This window comes from Platalea leucorodia (genome assembly GCF_965183815.1).
Source record: "Platalea leucorodia genome assembly, chromosome: 2".
In the NCBI taxonomy this organism is placed as follows: Eukaryota; Metazoa; Chordata; class Aves; order Pelecaniformes; family Threskiornithidae; genus Platalea; species Platalea leucorodia.
Window position 1 is genome coordinate 131,614,398 of NC_138824.1, and position 16,187 is coordinate 131,630,584.

At 41.6% G+C, this 16,187-nt stretch overlaps 1 protein-coding gene across 2 annotated transcripts in view; it reads left to right on the forward strand.

Moving 5' to 3' along the window:
- Positions 1–16,187, forward strand: part of MAN1A2 (mannosidase alpha class 1A member 2) — a 140,799-nt gene that overhangs the window by 14,965 nt on the left and 109,647 nt on the right. For both annotated transcript variants that reach the window (XM_082304291.1, XM_082304292.1), the window contains exon 2: positions 13,840–14,095. In XM_082304291.1, coding sequence (XP_082160417.1) covers positions 13,840–14,095 — 256 coding nt within the window. The remainder of the gene's footprint in view (positions 1–13,839; positions 14,096–16,187) is intronic.

A 16,187-nucleotide genomic window follows, 5' to 3' on the forward strand; every position in this document is an offset into this window, starting at 1 on the left:
AGAGGGAAGGGAGCGCTGGTGCCTGGTGTGGTCCTGCCGGTCCCGTGGGGCAAGGAGCCGATCTGTGTCTTTCGGACAAACGGAACGCTGCTCCCGTGCCACAGCGAGGCCAGGGGACTAGCACCCATGCTGTGTTAGCCAGGAGGGTTGTGCACAGCTGCGCCTTGGTGGCGAGAGGAGCAAGTCAAGAGAAATTGCTGTAGACCTGTGTTTGGACTAAGCTGCACACCCCTAGTAGCGTCGTTGCCCTGTAATGAAGAGCTCGTGTCAGTCTCGTACAGTAGATCCCAGGGTTTTCCCCCTCCTCTTCCTCTTCAAGCTCTTTGCCATACAACATTTTAGTGCATGGCTTATGGAGCCATGCATATTGACTGCTATTCGTATTTTAAACACATTGATATACAGGTATCGATTTGCCATATAGCTGTATGGTAACAGTTCTAGGCGGAGGAGGAAGATGAGTCTGAGCAGTACGTGTGAACTTCCAATAGGATATTTAAAGCACTGTTCTTTCTGGGATGTGCAAAGCGACTGCGGCTGGGTGAGTGAAACAGCGTTATGGAAGTGTGGTAGCTCGTGTCGACAGAACATCTGTGTGAGGGAAGTCGCTTCCTTGCAGCGCTGGAGGACCTGCCAGAGGGTTTCCCATGCAGAGAAGTCTGCTACCATCTGCTTACCTGAAAGTCTGCCATCTCTGAGGCTACGTGATGCGCTGTTTGCTGCTCTCACTTTGCAATAGCCTTTCTCTCTTTATGTGTATTTTTGCTGTCAACTTATTTTATATTTAAACAATTGAGAATGTTTAGACTAAGACCATACTAATATCACGACTATGGCTTTAAATCGCTCACTTTCTCCAGCTGTTTTTCTTCAGCTGGTGAGAGTCTTGGGGTTTACTGCTGGAGGTCAGGCCGCCGAGAAGACTCATGGTGTAAAAGGAGGGAGCTACCATCTTTGCTGTGGTCCCCCTTTTGAATGCAGACATCGGGAAGAAGACATCGCTTCAGTTAATGTAATTCTCGTTTTTCCAGTATAGGGGGTGGGAAAAGGGAAAGAAGTGCCTGATCAGGGACAGGAACCTGGAGGGGGATATTGAGCCAGGGCTTGCAGAGGGCCCTGGTGGTGGTGAGGAGCAGCAATTAATGTCTTTCTGTGGAAGCTGGAGATGGGAACTGCACACAGAGCAAAATAAAAGGGGGGGGGATGACTGTGAAATAGTGCCTTTTGCTTTCTTCCCCTTTTCCCTAGGTAGAAAAAGATCAGCATTGTTTGAGGTATGAGAAGAGGTGGGCATTGGCCGAGTGAGATATCAAAGACTAATCAAAGTGGCCTTGGATAGAGGAGACACTTGAAGCAAGCTGGTGCTCAGTAAGGCATAAATAAAATTTAGGATGGTAGGGAGTGACTCTTATTCAATGGAGGAAGCAATATCCTTAGGATAACCTAGAGGAGAGGAAACCATATGGCTGAGTGAGGGGGCAGAGGTGATGGTGGGGAAGGGAGTGACTGGGGTTAATGGCCGTGTTAGTGTGTGTGCAGAAAACGTGATCTTTATAGCTTGGGCTCTAATTTTAAGGTCCCTGAACATGCGGATCTGTAACACTTGAAGCTCACGTCCTGTTCTGCTGTGTCCCCAGCTATTTAATCTTGCCTATATCCTTGCCCCAACAGCAGTGTTTGGGCAGTCAGCCAGTTAGGAGATGTGATTTGGCCTGAAGTGATGGGTGATTTTTCAGCTGGCTCAGCTCACCACAGGCCAACTGGCTTGCTGCCTGGTCTCCTGAGTACCAGCATAAGGAGTAAGGGAGCTTGTTTTTGTAGGGCAACTAAAGCCCTGAAACTTAAAGAACGGTTTGCACAGAGATGGTGACCAACACAAGGAATACAGAGTTATAATATCCTTTATTACATAAAACAGTATTCCAGCTGTTATTGTTGGTCGTATTATTAACGCTGCAGTCATACACAACCAATCTTTAACCTAGTAAATCAGGAGGACGTGTGGACATCCAAGCATCATGCACATGCTAGTTGCCTTGTTTCTAGAGAACCGCTGATTTTCTGGCCATCAGTGCCTCACTGCAGCGACGCCAGGAAAGCCGTGCGCTGTCTGGCTGGTGATCAGGAGAGGGGACCCGTGCTGACGGTGGGCAACTCTTACTCATCCAGGGATGAGCCCACACAGGTGGGCTTCTCCGCCTCGGGCATACGGTGAAGGCGGTGCTGTTTCCTCGCCGACTGGAAGTTGGGTCTGCAGTTGGGTCCCCTCTGGGTTGGTCAGAAGAACTTCCCGAAGCTTCACCTGCCACGGATTGTGCTTGCGTTGGTGATCTCTGCTCTGGGGCTTGTGTGGGTTGTCCAGTCGCTTCATCTGTCTCACCGTGATTTTATCCAGAAGTCCTCAGCTTCCCGCAGATCCTCGCCTTATTACTGTTGCCTTTGACTGTTTACTTCCGAGCTCTACAGTTAGTTTAATTTCTTGTTATACCAGTCATCTTAACGCTACAATTTACACATTTGTCTCTGGCAGGCTCTGTTAAGGGAGGGCTGTGTGGACTCTTTTGTAGAGGGAAGATTGCTCCTGCTTCTTTACCTGTGTTAGTTTTGGCTGTCATCTGGCCCCACCATCGGCTAATTCAGGGAGCTAACCCCATGCAAAAAGCCTCGGAACAAACAAGCGTCCAGGAGAGCGCTGCCAAGCCCCCAGGTAGCCTCCTGTGGTAAGGCCCTCCATCAGTTCACCAGCCGCTGACAAGTGCCAGAGCTGGTGCGAGGTTGAGTAGGACCTTTCACTTGGCAATAGCTAGGTATTAATCAGCTTAAATACAATGTGAAACTGTAGCTGGAGTCTCTTTTTCTGCTGCAAGCTGATATGTGTGAAACCCTGTCAAGGTATTTCTCTCTTCCTCTGATGCTGACCTACATAGCAACTGATAGCAGGAGGCCGCCATCCTCTGTTAGCTGAAGTGGTAGTCTCTTGTGGATGTGAAGCTCCAACCTTACCATTTTGAATCACTGGGATGTTAAAATGATCGTCATGATTTTTAGTGACTGCTGCTGCTTCGTTTCCTTAAAAAAACACCCCCCTGCCCCCAAACACAATTCTATACAGCAGATGTCTTTTGACACCCTGTTTTTCTTTTCTGGTGTCTTGAGCTCTGTCCTTAAGGTTACTTACTTGACACTTTCAAAAATCAGCCAAATGTTGCTGCTCACAGTTGGTGTGTTTAAATTTTTTCTGATTGTTACCGAAAACTAAATAAAACTGGTTCTTAACAAAATAGAATCAAGTTAACTATATGAAAGTGGGTTAATAGAAGTGTTTGCTTGTTAACTGTTGCTTGAAAAGTTTTCTTGGTCTGTTTTATGGTTTGCTTGGTCTTTTTTTCAAAACAAGAATAGACCAGGAGTTATCTTCTTTCTATTATTGTTCTTCCTGGACTCACGTTTAGTGTGGGGTTTTTTTGGTGGATTTTTTTGGCAAATTCTTTTCAAGTATGTCTCCTCTTTAATTTTAGAACAAGCTTATAATGTCCGCGTGGAATGTCACGGAAGCGTCATCTGTCCTACCACGTGTGGAGAGGGAGGCCGTCCTGGTATATTCAGTATTTAATATGTTTATATTTAGCACTTCTATTGCAAGGAATTAATGCAGCTTTCTCTGTGACATTCCTACGTAGGGATTTCAGCTGGCCTTGATATCTGCCGCAGGAGTGTTTTCAAGCTATATCTTGTGAAGGTAAACAGGTAAAAGCCCGTTCCTCTTTTGCCTGAACGTTCTCTCATACATTGCTGTCCCTGTATCTCAGGTGAAATGTTAGGAAACTCTTCATAGCTTATTAGTCGAACTAATATCACGTGATCTGTTATTGGGCCAAACTACCTGAACAAGAGCATGCGATAACGGATATACGTGCTAAGAAATTCCTTTTCTTCTTTACCATGTGAGGAAGCAGCAGGAAGAAGAATTTCTCAGCTGGCGAAGGCTCCTACCTAAAGCTTGTTCAATTTCTGGAGGCTGTTTGGGTCCTCTCAATCACTCCTGAAGGTTTTCTGCATAGCTCCAGGAGCTTTTTTTCCTCCTCTGGGAGTATCATGTGTGAAAGCGGGGATTTGTAATTCTGGGGGCAAAGAAGATCAGGAAAGAAGGGAGAGCAAGGATGCTGTGTAATGCACGTATGATTGGAGTTGAGTACGATGGTCGCATCATTCTTGTTTCTGTCCCCATCTCCTCCCAAAATTCCTGTACAGACCTAAGATTGTGAACCCAGCATCCCGCCTTGGCACAGCTCGGGCAGTGTAGCTAGTACAGAGGGTGAAGGAGTAGCAAGTCAGTACTGTAGCGCAAGCTTCCATAGAGCATATACTGAAACAGTTGCTGGTGTTGTACGAGAAGGGACCCATGATTGATTTTCTTTAGGTAAAAAAAATTATGTAAGAATTATATTTAAAAACAAAAAAAGCCCAAAACTTTCACTCCAGAGAATGTTAAAATGCTGAATAGCGTAGGAAGTGCTAATTCTGCGCTTGCACATGCAACTTTAATGTGGCTCTTCATGTTGTTTAAAAGGGTGAGGATTAAGGTGTAGCGGAAACCTGTAGTCTTCTTGGTTTTCAGGTGTTTGAATCTATTTTTTGAATCTAAAATTAGCCGTCTAGGTCTGGCTAATTTTAGGATTCTGTTTAATATTGGGCAGCTTAAGTAGGACTGTGGTTTTCTTGGGGGAAAAAGCTGCCATCAAAGGGGGTTTGTTTTTATCATTGTGAAAGACGAGTGTATATATTTAGTTTTGTATGGAATAAAGAAAAATAAACAACCTTTGTAAAGATTGTAGCATGATGAGCTTCGGGTGGTAAGGAAAATACAGTAATGCTTCAGACTTTGCAGCAACTTTTCTGGTATATGCCAAATCATAGAATGCACCACGCTTATTTTCCTTCCTGGCTTGTGTTGCTAGGTTTGTCTCTTTGCCTTTTTTTTTTTTTTTTTTTTTTTGGCCTATTGGAAACTTAGTTTTTGGCAGTAATAGTGGACTGGACATAATATTTAAGAGCTCAATGCTGTGCAATGGGAGTGCTCTGGTTTCTTTTATTTCTGCTTGAGCATATGCTTCAGTATCTGATCCGTGCCATCAACATCAGCGGGACTGCTTTGTCCTCTAGGTAAATGTGCTTATTTGTAAAGAATCCACCTTTAATAAGAAGCAGAGATGACGCACTGCTCTCGCCTGAGAACCCAGTTCTGCGTAATTGCTTTCTCATATCACAGGACCAGCTATGTATTACTCTGCCTTGATCAAACTGTCTTTTATACCAATAAATAATATAGCACGCATGATGTTTGTCCTTACTCTCTTAGACTTGACCGCGGTGAGTAAAGTGTAACTACCCTGATACATTGCTATATACATATCTAAACTTGTACAACAGCCGTGTTTTCAGCTACCTAGAGTGATTTAGAGTAAAAATTCTGTGGTTTGACATTGTTAATTGCAGTAGGCTTCTGCAGTTTTGAGTTGAAATTATCCTACTATTTTTGGTGCTGTTTGAATCCCGCATCGAAATAAACTCTCCATTTTCAGATGTTTGTTCTTACTCTCTTCCTCATGTCTAACTCTTTATCCTACTCAGTTCTTTTGTTCGATACTAACTTCTCTTTCTGTTTCTTATTCCTATAGTCTATATGTGTTTTTCACTCCTGCTTCTTGTAAGGTTCTTCCATCTTTATTACTTAAAATAAAAAAAAAACCAAACACATCTGTCTTGTTGGGGTACTAATGGGAAAGGAAGATCTGATGCTCCAGTCAGTATGGTGCTGGGAGGCAAGAAGCTATTTAAAATCCTTTCACACAGAGCAGGTAGCAGCATTCTTCTCATTCAGGTTTCTTGATAAAACATGAAGAGATCCTAAATTTCATAAACTTTTAGTAAGATCTAGGCTTTTCAGTGTCCTTTTTTTAGAAGTAAGATTGATTCCTAAAAAATATTTTTTTTTCCTCTGTATTACCATTGTAAGTACTTTGACAGTCAGATTTAAGACCTTGTTCTGCAGAGGCTTAATATTCTGCACAAAAGTAATTAGCTGCAGCTGTTAAATGAAGTTTCTTTAATCAGCAAAAATTCTGAAATAATGCCTACTTTTGATTATATGTTAGTGCCTTGAGGCAAATCTAATTGTATTCTCTTTTACATCGTATAAGCAGAAAGGATCTAAATGAGATGTGTTTGATAGAGCTGTAGTGATTGAAAACTCTACATTGTTGAACTTTATACATCTATTGCTTTTCCTAACAAAGCGTTTCCGTACCTGAATGACACTAAGACACTAAAATCTGAATGAGTTTGCTTCTGTATAGTTGAAAACTTGTATAAAGCATTGTGTAATTTATATTTTTTATTTGCTCCTCACTAATGAAAGTTGCGTTCATTGCTGTTGTAGTCTGAAAAATGTTGATGTGATTCTTCTGAAAATCTGTTTCAGCTGATGCTGTAACTACAAAACTAAGAAATTTCACGTAAGCTTGAAGTGCTTACGCAGTCTCTAGTGACCCTTCTTAGCGCTGACAAATGCCTGCCTGCTAACGTGAGCGCAACTGTTGGCGTGTTTTGTAGGAAACATCTACCTTTCTTCACTAGTAAAGCTTAAGCTGCCTGTACCAGCTGTGAAAGCGCTTTCAGCTCCCAGGAGAGGCACCGACTTGAGCTTGGCACCCTCCTCCTTTTTTGGGTTGATGCTTGGGATTTACCTGGCTGCTGTAGGCAGGTGAGGAACAAATGCCTTTGCTGATGGGCACGGCACTCAACAACCTCCAGGTGAATTTTCCCAGTTCTGTTCATGTTAACATTCGTAACAGAGGAAGCAAATAATTCCCGAAGGATGACTCCTTGCCGCGTGTGTGGCTTTTTTTTTTTTTCCTTTAAAAGTTATACATGTTCTGCATTTGATAGTGGAATCTGTACTGGTCTGTTCTTAACTGGAAGGTGTGTTTTGTACTTTTGTGAAAGAAAACAAGAGAGGTCTTGTACGTTAATGCACTTTATTAATGAAGTTTTTAATTGGGTGTATTACCTTATGTTGATTTATGAAGGTTCTGGCTATGTTCCAAAATCTTATAAAAGATACCTAGCAATACTAAGGAATTTTTTGGCTTTCCGTTTTGCAGAGGGCTTGCTCTTCATGCATAAGGGATGTGCTTCAACTCTCCACTCCCTTCTGCAAGTTCTGTGTGCCCATTCAATCTGTTTTTTTTGAAATTCTCTCTAAATACATTCCCCAAGGGTTTTGCTTGTCCTCATTCCAGAGCTGCTTCCAAAGGCCCTGCCTAAATTACAAGACAAAGGAAAACAGTTGGGTAGAGACGGATACAGGCGTAACAAGCAGCAGTGGCCTTCAATGATCAGCATGGAAATCCATGAATTTAACATATCGGACATCTAGAAGTGGCCACGTTTTCTTTCTCTTGTGCCTAGAAAAATACATATAATGAATTACAGTCTTTGCAGGAGAAAAAAATACAGAAAGGCAATGTAAGGATGCAAGTAGTGAGGTGGGTTGTTTTCCTAACAGAATTGCTAGATGCACAGAACAAGATCAAGCTCTGAGGGCTTCTGGCTGTAGGGGTTAAGAAAGGCTGTGTTTAAAATACATGGAAACTAAGCAGAACAACTTAGGTGTAGTCAAGGTCTAGGAGATGGGAAGAATGCCCAGGCGCTGGCAATGTGGGCAACGGAGAAGTTTCCACTGCTGACCAAAAGACGTGGGAGGAAGATTAAAAGTTAAGTTCCAGGTCATTTGGCTTGAAGGTGACAGCCAGCTATCGACACGGAAATGTCAGGGACGGAGGTTTCGGTTTAGAGAAGGGAGCAGATCTGAAACAGGATCTGTGAGCTGCCGTCATAGGAGAGTTTTTGCGAGCAGTGCTGAAGGTGGCTGAAGGCCCGGATTCTTGGTCTAAGATTTGGCTGCAAAAGAGATCAATTAGGGACATTATTTATCGCACAGAAATGGAAGGAAGTTTTGTTTGGAGGAGGTCTGCGTGTAATTTAAGAGGGAGTATTTAGGATTAGAGAAGAGTGCCTGTGTCAGCGAGTTAACTTTCTCCTCTCCCTAGCATGGGCCAAAGGAGTTGAATGATGAAAGTGAGGAGGGCTGGTGTTCGGAGCGGCGGCCATGCCTTCGTAGAAGACCGAGGAAGCAAGCGAGCGGAGCCCAAGTTGGTACAAGTCACAGTAAAGGGAGGCAGGAGAGAGGCACGTGAAGAAGGTCAAGGGGAGGGGTAACGGCAGGAGGAACAACTTCGGAAGCTGGATGGAGAGGGATGAGAGGACTTGGATAAGGATTCTGTCCCACGTTCCCTGGGTTTGAGGAGCAGTACTCACGTTGTACGCGATTCTAACCGCTTGCTAGAAATAAATTCTACTGTCACCTTTGTCTAAAGAAACGGCTCAAGGAATCTGCAATTTGGGTTAATTTTCTGGGCAATGAGGGGCAGTGTATGTATCTCCAGTGTCCTTGTGTGTCATGAATGTGTATTCTCCATATACTAGGAGAACACGATGGGGTTGTAGTATGTGCGGATGTTATAAAATCGTGTATGCTGCAAGATTGGAGGGAAGAGCAAATTTTGTAGTTAACATGTGAAATGTTTTTTTAGGCACTGACTCTAAGATATATATATACACACACACACACTTTAAAAAAAAAAAAATAGTGCCTCTCCTTTTGTGTCACTGTGTCTCTGAAAGTAGCCTCTGGTTGAAGATTAAACTTGACAAAAGGGTAAAAGTTCAGAATTCCCACACAGGGGTTTGTTTCTGGATGCCAGACTTACACAAACATTGATGTGCTTTAACAGTTCTTGCCTATCCATCTGCTGAAAATCCAAACGATAATAAACGGGTTGTCCTTCTGCTACAGCAACCCAGAGCTCTGCTTTTTAGTCTGAGAGCACAGTTGCTGGTGGCCAGTTTTCCTTTCTTGACTCCGTTCTAATTTTCATTGCCTTTTTGATCTTAAGAAGTTTGAAAGCATTTTTGGTTTTTTGCGATTCGGTTTCGAAGGAGCCTGTTGTGTCACAGCGGGTAGGAGAGACTTAAAACTCGTTGCCTTGGCAAGTGAAGCTGTGGTGGCCGTGAAGTTCAGCAGGCTCACTGCTGCGTGCGTGATTAAAGCACGTGAAGCTTCGGTTAGTGATTCGGTTATCAGGTGTTACAATTTGTGGTCTTTTCTGAATGACGTTTAGAGAGCTCACGGATGCTCTGAGCGTGCAGTGTTCCTGCCTAAGCAGCTGCAATAGTTAGTTGCAGTGATTGTTTAAAAAAACTCGCTCCTGTTTCTAGTTTCAGATCCTAATTATTAGGTCTGTTGATGGTTCTTGCTGGCAAAAATAGTCTAATCACAGATTCTTTTAATAATATTGCTTGTTTTAAAGTAGCTACAGCTGTAGTTTCATGGTACTTGAACCTCTGTCTTGAGGCTTTAGAATAAGCTGTTGGGGTGACTAGGAGGAAGCAGCAGCTTTCTGTTAGGTAACGTTTTTGAAGATTTATTCAAAATACTCTGTATTTTAAGAGTTTGCTTATGTTGCCTAGGAGCGGGATGGGGCGGGTAGTTGGACAGGGAGACTGTTTGACACATTTTGGTGTATGTGTTTATGCTGGGATTCTTTCCAACCTTATATTTTTAGATTGATCTTTTCTGAGGTCTCTTTTCTTTACCTCTGAGTGTTTGAATGTAGTGCTACCTACATGCATGAAACTGTTGTTGGCTGTTTCTTATGCTGTATGGGGAGCTTGTTGGTCTTTGGGTGTGACTTTGGGGGTGCCAGCTGCTCCCACGTTTCCAATCTCCTCGTTCTCTTAATTTTGTTCTGTGTTTTCACTTAGTTCTTGTTGCTTAAGAACTCAGAAGAAACATGTGGTATTGGTATTGAGGGGTGTGATTTTTCTTCCATTAGGATCATATACGTTAATATATTTGGTAAAATATGTCTTCAGCTGGAATGTAGAATATGACATTTCTTGTAGCTCGTGCTGTCCATCATTGGTAATTGCACAGAGAATATCTGTCTGCAGAAGCAGCTCTTGTACGAGCTCCTATAAACTCTCTCAAATACCTGTTGACCTTTCTCTTCATCTTACTGTTTTCTGATGTTTGTCTCAAAATGTCACTTCCTGGAAGACTTGGAGCTGATCATACGGTTACTGCTAGAAGTTTTCATCTCTATTGAGTCTCTGTATTTTCTTCAGACACTTAGGTATTCTGCTGGGTGACTGAAGGAAAGCAGACTGTCATTCAAACCTCCTTAATGACTCTAATTGGATTACAGTGCTGTAGGAATCAGCAGCTTTTGTCTGTTTATATAGTGGTTCCTGCAGCGTAAACAGACGTGAGTTCAAAACTTGTTTTCCAATTTATGGCTGTTTCACGCAGTTTGAATCTAGAAATAGATGAAGCTGGTGGAGCGATGGAGCTTTTGTTATTACTGTTGTATGCAACGCCTGGGACTGACAATGCAAAGGCAAGGTAAAGGCAAAATCTTCGTGGCACTTGAACTTGATGGTGCAAAATCGTGAAGGTGCACAGAGCCCATCGCCAGCGACTCGTTTGAGTGAGTCGGACTCACTGTAACGACTCAAACATCGTTAATTGTTTTCACACAGGGGATCGTATTTGGGGGCATGCATGTTAACCATGGGTTTTATCAAAAACATTGCTATTTATGAATAAAGCACACTCATTGTAAAGCATCCTCTTCAAATTAGGTTAACGTGGATATTCCTTGAACATGTTTTTATTAAGGTCTGAGATACTTTGTTACCCTGTTTTTCTAAAAATTCAGATTTTTCAGTGATGGTTGATCCATTGCAAAAAGAATTTCAATATCTGTTAACAAAATGTTAGTAGATCTGGTAGACCTAGTTAGTAGGTAAAGGCTGTCACTTGCCTCCAGAAACTGAGTTTTGAAAATGAGAAACGTACCTCCAAAATATATTATCCCCCACATTCAAGTATTTTGATTCTTAAATGTTCAGTACCGCTTCCCATTTCTCGTTCTCTGTAAGCCATCTCTTTGGCTGCTGTACAGCGTGCTGTCGGCTGGTGAGAACATGACTGTGGGGAACGATTTCTCCTTCTGGCAACCTCATTCTCATTCTCTCTAGCCGCATCTTGCGCAGAGCCCTCTGCTAGCCTCGGAAAAGCTTTCCAGACTACAGATCTATGGTTTCACATCTTTCAGCTGATAGAAATTTTCAGCTGCTTATGTTACTGAATTGAGCATGTTGCTACCACAATAGAACGTGAGTAACTTTTACAGGAATACAGGAAAGTTATTTTCCCCCATAAAAGGGTCATAGAAGAAGTAAAATTTATCCTAAATGGTATTACTTGTATTTTCTCTCTTTAGATTAGTCTTTTGCCACTTGGAAAGTTGTTTCTTTGCTCTGCAGTTGAGGGAGAGGAGGACTGTTACTGTTCAACAGTGTTAATGAGCCTGGATTTGACAGTCAAAGAGAGGAGCTCAGTCCTTCATTTTTTATTTTTTGGGAGAAATATGGATGTGACATGGGTCATATTGAGAAAAGCGGCTGAAGAACTTGAGCTTGAATGCCTTCCAGTCAGTGCATTTGTTGAAACCTTGCATTGTGTTTCTGGTACTGAAATATCGAAAGGTAATAATGCTACTATGTTTTTTTTTAAATGCAAACCTAATAGCACTTAAGAAAAATGTAAGGCCTGATAAAACGCTCTTTGTGTAACAATGCATTTTGCTGAGAGCATTTCTGTTCTAGTGCCGTGGTTTTCCTCCTGCATGCTACGCGCATTGGCTTGGAAACTGGGAAGTTATTTTCCGGATGACATCAAGCGATGTCAGGCTTTGCCAAATTGAGAATAAAATGTGCGCCTAAAAAAAGTCTCTATTTGAGCTTTTGAGCCTAAGCTAAAGACTGGAGCAAAGAGCTGTATAAATTTTAACTTAAAAATATACTGGATGGTTTTGAGCCCTGAGCAGTCAGGGCCGGTGCACTGGGGGTTCGAACTGTGGATTTCTGGAACGAAAAGCTTGATTTATTGCACTTTGACTTAAAATCGGCTCTCCTTAGGCAAAGGACTCCAACAGTCGTAAACCTTGCACAAAGTGGCCCGGTCTGGTGGGATTGCTCTGATACTGTTTTGTCATAACTCTGGGCAAGTTACTCATTATTAGCTTCATTCTTTGCTCTTTTTTTGTAAAGGTGAAGCAGTGCTCTATAATAGACATGACATGATCTTGACCAGCGAGATGAATAAACCCAGTTCTATTATACTTGCAAAGCTCAGTAAGATCTGGCCGTATCCCCAAATATTCCAACACAGCACCCCAATGAGTTACTTAAAATTTGTTTGAATCTCTGGAAAGATTATTGGTTTATCGTAGACTTTGTCAAATATTTTTAATAACCTTTGTAGGAAGAGTATCCCAATTTAAATATGTAGATACGTTCCTATTTTTGTTGTCAGTGTTTGGTTAACAGTTGTCAATCTTGTGTTTATTTTTTTTCCTGTAAACTTTGGATTGGCTTTTAATTGCAGTTGGACTAGATGGTCGCCGTAGGTCCCTTCCAGCTGAGCTCTTCTGTTCTAATACTCGCCTATCAACTGGTTGGTGTTCCTTTTCACTGGTGCATTTTCAGTATACTGGGAAAAATGTGAGATATGGGTCAAGCGGCTCTGTTCCTCCTAAAAGCAGTTAGGCCAAGCTTGATATTTCTTACGTGGCTTGCTGCTTGCCTTCTTTCCTTTCCGTTATCCACTTTCTACTCCTTAATGCTCTTTGAGGAAAAAAGTGTTTTTGCCTGGGGGAGGAAACAGGGAGGGAACGTGGTTTTTGTAAGTAGTGCTTATTTTAAATCCCTACAACTATTTTGGCTTACATTATTCATTGAGCAACTCTATATTTTAAAGAAGCTTGAAAAGGTGGTGTTATATTGACTCTGACGTGTGTCTTTCTGATGCCTTGAAATATTTTAGGACCGGATTGGGTTATTTTTGTCTGTTGTTTGAATAACGTCTTGTTTAACCCAGGCTTTAAAACAGCGCTCTTCATTTTGTGTGTGAATCTCAAAACTTTTACTGATCATTAAAGATCATTATGGAAGATTGTGCTTAGAACCAAGATGATGTTGGTTTTGTTGACAGTGAGTTTCAAAATCATGCTTTTCTAAAAGCTCTTACGTTCCTGAATGGCTTTATAATTAACTCTGCGTTTAACTTGTGAGGTTTATGGACCGTACTGATTGGAACAATGAGCTCTGAATTCAAGACAAAACATGCCGCGGTGGGGTTTGCAACTCTTGCAGCTCACACCTTGCTGTTAATAAAAGGAGTGGCTGCGATTTTTTTTTTTTTTTAGTGGTTACTTCAGATCTTGACAAGTTGTGTGCGATGTATTTATTGTGCAGAAGGCGAGTAAGAGCCCTTCTGATTTTTTTTTTTTTTTAAACTGAATGATTGCTAGATGTGCCTCTGCACGCATCCTGTAGTTGAAGTACAGGGTGCAGAGCTTCTCCTCTCTAAGTTCTTGAGCAGACAAGCAAAGGTGCCGAGATATAATCTAGAAAACCCCAATGATACGTTTTTCTACAATAGTGTTGCTGATGGGTGCGCTGGTTTTCTTTTGGGGTTCATGGCAAAAATCGTGTAGGATTGTGCACTAACATAATTCAGTAAACTTGTCTGAATCATTAGAATTACTTAGAGTAAACCAACTTGGGATGTGGCTTCTGTTTTGAAGCTGCAGTTTGTTTATAACAATGTGTTTTTAGTACTGAGATGCTGACTAGCATTTGTGTCTCTAGAGAAGAAGAGGAACGTCTGAGAAATAAGATCCGAGCAGATCATGAAAAGGCTCTGGAAGAGGCTAAGGAGAAATTGAAGAAATCACGTGATGAGATTCAAGCTGAGATTCAGACAGAAAAGAACAAAGTAGTGCAAGAGTTGAAAAAGAAAGACAGCAAGCCACTGCCCCCTGTTCCTTTACCAAATCTTATAGGCATAAACAGTGGAGAACCAGCAGACCCGGATATCCGAGAGAAGAGGAACAAAATTAAAGAGGTAAAGATGATGATGATGATGTGGTCCTGCCCATTCTTGTATCTGATAGCAGTTATTTATATGGCATTTAGTTGCTGTTATTTATATTGAAAAGAAAAACAGGACTACAAATCTTTTTAATAAACAGTAAGCTAAAAGCGCACATCAATATTAATGAACATCAGCGTTATTGCATGTTTTTTCCTGGTGTTGGGGTGTTAATATTTCACTGAATAACAACTTAAAAATGATTTTAAGGATTTCTTCAGCTTGGTGGTGTGGGTTCAAAGTGAGTTTGTCATTAACACATGGAACAGCAACAAGTGCATCTTTAAAGCAGAGTCTGACTTTGTCAGGTTCCATTCAAAGAATGGGATGTGTTAGGGTTTCACAAGATATTTTCAAATGTTTAACAAGTGGATTGAAAAGATAGGAAAAAAAAAATGACCTGCTGCTAAAATTTGCGTATTACCAAATTATTGCATGCTTTTCGAAATAAGTTTTAAATGGGTCTAAAAAACTAAGAGTTTAAGTAGATTGCCTCGTTTACCTGTAAAACATTCAAACTAAGGGGTTGGCTCAGGCTCTTGGTTCTGTGGCAGCTTATGCTATGGGAAGTGCTGTTTCTGCTCTCATCCTTTCCACTCCTGCTTGGCTGTGAGATTCCTTGCCCCCTTTTGCCCTGGTAATGCCCATTTCCTATTATTATCGCCAGGCATTTTTCTGAGTCTGTACTTCTAACTAGTACGGCAGAAACATTGTACAGCCTTCTTTTTCCTTCCTGCAGTCTGGTTAGTTTTATGCTTAAAAATTGGGCTAACAAGCAGGAGTGGCTCAGGCCAGAGGTAGACAAGCTCTGTAATTAAAGAACATCCAGGACCGCAGCACTTAGTAGTTACATCAGCTAAATCTTCTTTCAAATGGTAATCTGAGTTTAGTTGGCTCATAAAACCAAACAAAAATAAGTCAGTCATACACCTGTCCTCGTAATAGGGAGGAGTTGCAGCTGGAGTATGTGCCGTGCTGCGGGCAGATCACCCAAGTTGGAATTTTACTTTGAATATTAATGATGACTAGCTGAAATCCACTCTTATCAAATAATGAACAACTAATTATGATACATGAGTGATACAGCATGGAGCTGTATCGCTATTTGAATCTCTCAAGTAGCAAATCCTTCCCTGGAAGGTGTTCCTTTTTCTGTTAGTGACTACTGCAGAAGCACTTTTGACTGAGAAGTTGTATATGGAATATTGGACCCCCTTGATCCTGCTTGGTTAGGGCTGTTTCCCAAAGGACAGCACTGAATTGTGGATTTCAAAAGGCTCTACTGCTTTTCAAAACTGTGTCCTCAAACATTTTCAGTGAGAATATACAAAGAACCTTGCTTTTCAAAATGTCTTCTGAAGGGTGAAGATGAACGGTGAATGGTATGGTCATGTAGTTGTCGACACTTCTTAATTTTAACTGCAGTTTACTGTCTTCAAATACCTTTGAATTTGCCACTGATGGATTTAATGGGTAGAATAAAATTGAGTTGACCAAGTAGTGTGAAAGTACTGAGCACAGCTAACAATGAAGAACTACCTGGAAGAAATGATCTACAGGAACTCTAGTTGATTAAGCCTAGAATTGGAGGCGGGGGTAAAAATTAGTATTTGCATTTCCAAGGTTGTTTTGTCAGAATGTAGACTACGAGAGATGAGAAGCTATAAGTTAATACAGAATGGCAATTTTCTTGGTGGCATGGATAAGTAGTAAAATTTGGACACTTCTTGCTGACCTAAACCTGAAGACATAGAAATTTGTGAGTAAGGAATCCAGTGTAGTTTAACTATTAGCTCTGGGGATCCTTAGCTGCAGTTGCCACAAATCCCATGCTGTAAAAGGCTTACTCCTTTTGTGGTCATCAGCCTATGTGTGAATTGCTGACAAGCTGTTTTTTTTATTGCATAACTCATTAATGGCTCCTGTTGTGGCTTCTGAAGTGTAGCTTTTCATAGCCAGACCAAAGATTTTATGGGGCTATGTATTAGGTGGGTGGGTACTTACAGTTAGATTATCATACCTTTGTACTGAAGCGTCTTCAACAGTGTGACCAGTGTGCTTGAGC